General features: G+C 33.7%; 1 protein-coding gene across 1 annotated transcript in view; it reads left to right on the plus strand.

Moving 5' to 3' along the window:
• Positions 1-6,757: 6,757 nt before the first annotated feature.
• The window catches only part of LOC105115550 (bark storage protein A-like), a 3,787-nt gene continuing 3,432 nt past the window's right edge, over positions 6,758-7,112 (plus strand). The window contains exon 1 of the mRNA XM_011012463.1: positions 6,758-7,108. Within this exon, the coding sequence (XP_011010765.1) occupies positions 6,856-7,108 (253 nt within the window). The 5' untranslated portion in view covers positions 6,758-6,855. The remainder of the gene's footprint in view (positions 7,109-7,112) is intronic.

Consider the following 7,112-nt stretch of genomic DNA (forward strand, 5'->3'; position numbering starts at 1 on the left):
AGGATCAAAGTATCTTGTACCTCGTCTGTAGTGGCATTTGCAGAATCAGCTTCAGGTTTCTTTGGTTTTGTGCAACTCCTCATAAAATGGCCAGGTTTGCCACAATTCCAACATTCAACCTGCTTCCTGGGTCCAAACTTGCTTTTGCTTCTGTACCTGGATTTTGATCTGCCTCTGGATAAGCCTCTATCTTGTCTCCTTCCTCGAGTGTTGATGTTGAAAGCTGAACCTGAACTTGAGCTTTCACCCGAGTCTTTTCTTCGTACTTCTTCAGCTAAAATCAGGTCTCGGATATCATCATACTTTAATTTGGATTTTCCAGCTAAGTTGCTTACGGCTGTTCCCATACCTTCCCAACTGCTTGGAAGTGAAGCTAGCAAAATAAGTGCTCGGATCTCATCATCAAACTCAATTTCAACGGATGACAATTGATTTGTGATAGTGTTGAAATTATTAAGATGCTGTGTAACAGAGGTGCTTTCTGTCATCTTCAGGTTGAACAACTTCTTCATCAAGTGCACTTTGTTATTTGCTGATGGCTTCTCATACATCCCAGACAAGGCTTCCATCAATCTTGCTGTGGATTTCTCTTTTGTAACATTATGAGCAACTCTTCTTGACAATGATAGCCGGATAATGCCCAAGACTTGTCTATCAAGTATTTGCCAATCTTCTTTTGACATGTTTTCTGGCTTGCTCCCCAACAGAGGAAGATGAAGTTTCTTCCCATATAGATAATCTTCAATTTGCATTTTCCAATATCCAAAATCAGTTCCATCAAATTTTTCAATTCTTGCAGCCTTTATTTCATCAGCCATTTTTACTCTTTCTCGGATTTAAATCTCAAAAATCTGACCTTACAGATGTGTCCGGAATGGCCAAAAATGCTGGAAACAACACTGAGATCACCCAAATCGGACTTCGGATGGCTCCAATTTAAACAATCAAAAATTGAGATAACTGGACACTGCAGATGAAGCCACGTGGCAGGAGGAATAGTCTCTGCGCCACACCGGATCAAAACCCAGTTATGCTAACGTGGCAAGCTGACGTGTCAGACACGTAGGCAATGTAGGGTCCACCCAATCTGACGTGGCAGATCCGAGGAGATTTTCTGCTGACGTGTCCGATGATGTGGCAGATGACGTGGCAGGTTGACCGATTAGACTGCTGGTGTGGCAGGGTGCGCGTCTGCTGACTGTGTCGGACGGCTGACGTGGCTGCTGATGTGGCAGTGTCAATTTGCAGGAAACGACGAGGAAGACGCGTGAAGCGCGGACGGCGCGTCTGTGCGCGTGGACAGTACTGGTGGTGGCGCGTGCAGGCGCGTGCGGGCATGCAGGACGTCGGATTTTCGCTGGGTTTTCACCAGTGGATTGCTCTCGTCGTCCTCTTCACGGTGGTATGTTCAGAAACACGTTTTGAGAACTTTGATTTTTGAGTTTGGATCAAACACCCTCTTTTTCAAGAACTTTCAAGAACAAGCTCTGATACCAGTTGTTAGGAGATCCAAATATTCAAACACACACAAATTTACGTGGTTCGGCAACTTGCCTACTCCACGGAGCTACTGGTTTGTATTAATCAAGCTCAAAAGCAATACAAACAACAAAACAAGGAGGAGGAGAAACTTCTCAACTCAACTCAACTCTCACCCTTAGCTAGATACGTATGATACTTCAACAATTTATTCACATTAATTTATAGCTTATTTTTTAGGAAAACATGTGAAGCCGGCTGCTAATTTTGATAGCAAAACTCTACTAGAAAATTGGTAAATGAACACACCAACAAAATATTTTTTTAGAAAATTATAGTGAATTTTTCTGAATATACCTTTGTATTATCCATCAGTAAACACCGACAAAAATATTCTATTAGTATATTTCAAAAAAATTATAGTGAAAAAATAAAATAGATAAAAAGTACAATGATATATCATTTACACTAATAAAAATACCAACAAACTTTAAAATACCAATATATACATCGACAAATTAAGACCATCGATATATTTCAGAAAATATTGTAGTTTTTCACCTCTCAATTGTACAATTAATTATGTTCCATAAATACATGATCACCGATAAAAAATAGACATTGGTATTTTTTTTCAAGAGCTAATGTAGTGTTCACTTCTTACTTGTACTATTATTAGTGTTCATTGGGTACAGGATAATTGACAGAGTTAAAAGTTGGTGATAGTTGGCAGGTTTTTGAAAATTTTAAATTAAATTGAAAATTTCAATTTAATATTATAGACATAAATATTAATAGAAAAATTAAAATATTAATTTTTAATTTTTTGATGGTAGAGACATTGTTAATGCTTGGTGTGTTAAAATATTTGATTAAATTAAAATTATCAGTTAAAATTATAAACAAATACACTAACAAAAAACCTAAAAATATTAATATTTAATTGGTTTTTAGAAACATCATTAGTAAAAAAATTCCAAATTAAATGCATGTTTCTCTTCTTATCTCTTCCTCAACAACTTTTTCTTTCCTCATCTTGTCTCAAATTTTCATATTTCTTTCTTTTCTCTCTCACCTCCATGTATTCTCTTCCCTTCTTTTCTCCTCCACATGTAGTTATGTCTTCTCCTCTCTTCTTCTCATGTTATTTAACATAATTTTTAATTTTTCTCTCTTCTCAGGCTCGGGGAAACTCATAGTGATACTAATGTAAGATCATTCTTTTTTTTTCTTTGTGTTTTCTTTGTGTTTGCATTTTTTTGTTCATGAACGTTGTTGGAATTTTTTTTAATTTTTTTGTTTTAATTGATTGTGTGAATGTTGTTGGTTTTTTTTTAAATTTTATTTTTCTATTCTTTAATGATTGTATAAATGGAGACGAGATTATATATGAGTGATATATATGCTTCATCTTATTCGCCCCACGGTCTTAGCGAAGCCCCGTCTTCTCCTCTTCCTTTGACACTTCTATTGTATATTAATTGTATTTGAATTTATGAATATTAAATTTATAACAATTATTTAACTTTTATATTAATTTAATTTATTTTCTATTTGTGTTTAATATTTTTTTAAATTATTATTAATGGAGTTATCGACAATTTAAATCCGTTGGTATATTCAAAGAATTGAAAAAGAATTACTACAAATACCATTGCTACTGTTTACTGATCGAAAAAATAACAGAAGGTTCATTTGATGGTTATATCCAAATTCAATAAAGGAAATACTAACAGGTAAAAAAACTCATCTATTAAATGACATACGGATTTTTTGTCAATGATTTATTATGTTCATTGATGGAAATCCTAATAGAATGAAGCTAGTAATTTTTTTTTTGCATGTTTTGTCTGTCAATTAATTATTAGTAAAATTATTATTGAGAGGATGCTTAGTGAATTTAAAAGAGAAATGATGCAAAGATATGAGATGACTGATATTGGACTTCTTCTTCATTTTCTTGGTATGAGAATATCGCAAACCGATCAAAGAGTATTCATTCATCAAAGTAAGTATGCCAAATCCTTACTTAGTAAGTTTGGACTTGAGGACATCAAACCAATTTATATTCCCTTAACCACTGGTGAGAAATTGAAAAAGGTGGATGAGAGTGAGTTAGCTAATGAAGGTCTCTACAGAAAAATAGTAGAAAGTTTACTATATTTGACAGTAACAAGACTTAATCTGATGTATGCTGTCAGTTTGCTGTCACGATTCATGAATGGACCTATCAAAATTCATATGAGAGCTACAAAAAGGGTTCTAAGATATGTGCAAGGAACTCTCAACTATGTCATTGAATACGTTAAAGATTAATTAACAATTCTTATTGGATTTTGTGATGCAGATTGGGCAGAAAGTGGAGATGATAGTAGGAACACCTCTGGTTATGCATTCAGTTTTGGGAGTGGAGTATTCTCCTGGGTTTTTATGAAATAAAACACGGTGACATTATCAATTACAGAAGCTGAGTATGTCTCAACATCTGAAGCAACAATTTAGGCCATTTGGTTAAGATTTTTCTTGATGATTTTGGTGAAATGCAAATTGAAGCAATACCTTTGGATAACATGTCAACAATTTCAATGGCAAAAAATCTTGTTTTTCATCAAAGAACAAGATATATAAACAAGAAGTATCATTTCATAAGAGAGACTCTATAAGAGGGAGTGATAAATATGCAATTCTATAGAAGTGAAGCACAACTTGCAGACATATTTACAAAAGCATTGCCTAAAAATAGATTCAAGCAACTAAGGCTAAAGCTTGGAGTTAAACTAGTAAACAGCTTAAAAGAGGCTATTGAAAGCTAAGCTGTTGTTTATTTTTGAAGTTTTAGAAAAAAAGACTCTACAGGAAGAATGAAGAAATGGAAGAAATTCTATTAAAACAGTTAAAGAAGCAGTTAAAATAGTTATGGTAGTTATAGTCAGTTTTTTTTTGTTAAATTCTGTTACAACTGTTACTTATATATATAAGAATCATAACCCTCTATTAATGAATGGTTGAGATAAATTGATTCCTAAAGTCTAGGATTATATTATTTATTACATGTAATGGGTATAAAAGCAGAGTTTTCTATATTAATGCTGCAGTACAAAACAAATACAAGAAATTCTTCTCATCCTCTCTACAAAACTCTTCTACAAATGTTTTTTTTTTTGAAACCTTAAAATCAAACAATCCAGACATGTAGACCTTTAGTAGCTTGCAATGTTGCTCAAGCTGTTGTCAAATTTATCGGATAGCTAGCTTTATACTAATGTTATACAAGTTCTTCTACGTATAACATATCTTATACCTATCAATAAAACCAACAAATTTATCTAATGTAAGATTATTCTTTTTTTTTTTTGCATTTTTCTATTCATGAATATTGTTGGAATTTTTTTAATTTTTTTGTTCTTAATTGATTGTGTGAATGTTGTTGGTTTTTATTTTTATTTTTATTTTTAATTTTCTATTCTTTAATGATTGTATAAATGAAGACAAGATTACATATGAGTAATATATGTGCTTCATCTTAGTCGCCCCACGGTCTCAACGAAGACTTACCTTCTCCTCTTCTTTCGACACCTCTATTCTATATTAATTGTATTTGAACTTATGAATGTTTAAATTTATAACAAATATTTGATTTTTATATTAATTTAATTTATTTTCTATTTGTGTTTGATATTTTTTTAAATTATTACTAATGAAGTTACCAACAATTTAAGTCTGTTGGTATATTTAGAGAATTAAAAAAGAATTATTGAAAACACTACTGCTACTGTTTACTGATTGAAAAAATAACAGAAGATCCATTTGATGGTTATATCCAAATTCAATAAAGAAAATACTGACAGGTAAAAAAACTCATCGATTAAATGACATACGTATTTTTTGTCAGTGATATATTATATTCATTGATAAAAATCCTAATGGAATGAAGCTAATAATTTTTTTCCATGCTTTGTCTGTCAATTAATTGTTAGTGAAATTATTATTGACAGACTCAGCGACATATCACAAATTACCGAGAATAGTTTTTTTTTACGAATGATTACTTTCTGTGAGCGGGTCAAAAAAAATTCCTGCTAGCAGATTGTGAGTATAAATATCAATATGAAATTACATTAATAAATCTAAAAATTCTGATAATGAGTTAGTGCCCTCATCAAGAAGCACACCAAAGTTGAATACTATTAGTAATTACTATTAACATGTTTTATTCAAGAAAAAATATGGAAGAAAAATAAGGGAGGATATGTTTGAAAGCACAACCACTCTATGGAAGAAAAAAAGAAGTTCTAGAACTCTTACATGGACTTGTTAAAGCATGCCATTGAAGGATGCGATGATCTATGCATATGGAACTGAAATTCAATCTGTGCAAGAGTAGAAGACTACTGTTCAGTATATCAACCACGCAGATGGCCTAACATTCTGCTAGCAGTGATGCTTTCATACACCGGAACAGACATTCGAACGCGGCTTTTAAGCACAGATCTATTTATTTATATTCAATGACGGAAAGTGTAACCGAAATAAGAAAATATTGACTGAACAACCCAGTTTGTTGTGGAAGTTTAGCCCATTGTTAGCATACACGCAGAGTAGAAACATATCTGTGTACATAAATCACTACCGTTAGCGGATAAACTTACGCGGAAGGAGACAATCGTTAGCACAAATCACCGCAGGACAGCTACCAGTACATGGGAAAATTAATACGTGTACTCAAAAGTGGAGTTCAAGTTAATATGAACAGAATGATAAAGAGTGGGAAACGCATGCTATTAGTCCCATTGCCGAAGTCAAATATTACAAGATACGGCTAAGTAAATAAAAGCAAAAGGTGGGGATAAAGCTTGTATTCTGTTGCATATAGACAGAAACAGGCAGTCCTTTGCGATCGTGATCAGAAATATAATTGGAGTTATTTTTTAAAATATTTTTTATTTAAAAAAATATATTAAAAAAATTATTTTTTTTAAATCAGTAAATTAAAATAATTTAAAAATATATTAATTTAAAATAAAAAAAACTTCAAATTATTTTAAAACACATTGCGAAACACTCGTAAAGACCAACACCCCACCACCGACGCCCACCACTGAAACAGAAACCCAAAGCACACGTTCCTTTCTACAACAGTCAAGATCACCAAGTGAGAGGTACTAGGAATTTAAGACACATTTCAAAAACCGTGTCTCGTTACCTTTACAATTAATGCCGTACTTTTCAAAAACCTTGTCTTGTCACCTTTACAATGCCTATATATACGGTTACCACTTCAAGCATTTCCAGTCAACAAAGCATACTGGTTTCTCATATAGCGAGTGGCACGCATAAACATACAGATACATTGAGCGGCGAGAGTATAATCTGGAAATGGCAAGCCCAAGAGTGTTAGGGACTGCTTTCCTGGTCTTGCTTATTTTAGACCTCACCTTTGCTGCTAGGACACTGCAGTCAATCAGTGGAGGTGGAGGTGGAGGGCAGGGAGGAGGTGGTGGTGGTGGTTCTGGATCAGGACTCGGGTCAGGTTATGGTTCTGGGTCTGGATATGGGAGCGGTGAAGGATATGGTGCTGGTGGTCATGGAGGAGGTGGAGGCAGAGGCGGAGGCGGGGGCGGGGGCGGTGGCAG

The sequence above is a fragment of the Populus euphratica genome, unplaced genomic scaffold (assembly GCF_000495115.2).
Source record: "Populus euphratica unplaced genomic scaffold, PopEup_1.0 scaffold804.1, whole genome shotgun sequence".
Classification (NCBI taxonomy): domain Eukaryota; kingdom Viridiplantae; phylum Streptophyta; class Magnoliopsida; order Malpighiales; family Salicaceae; genus Populus; species Populus euphratica.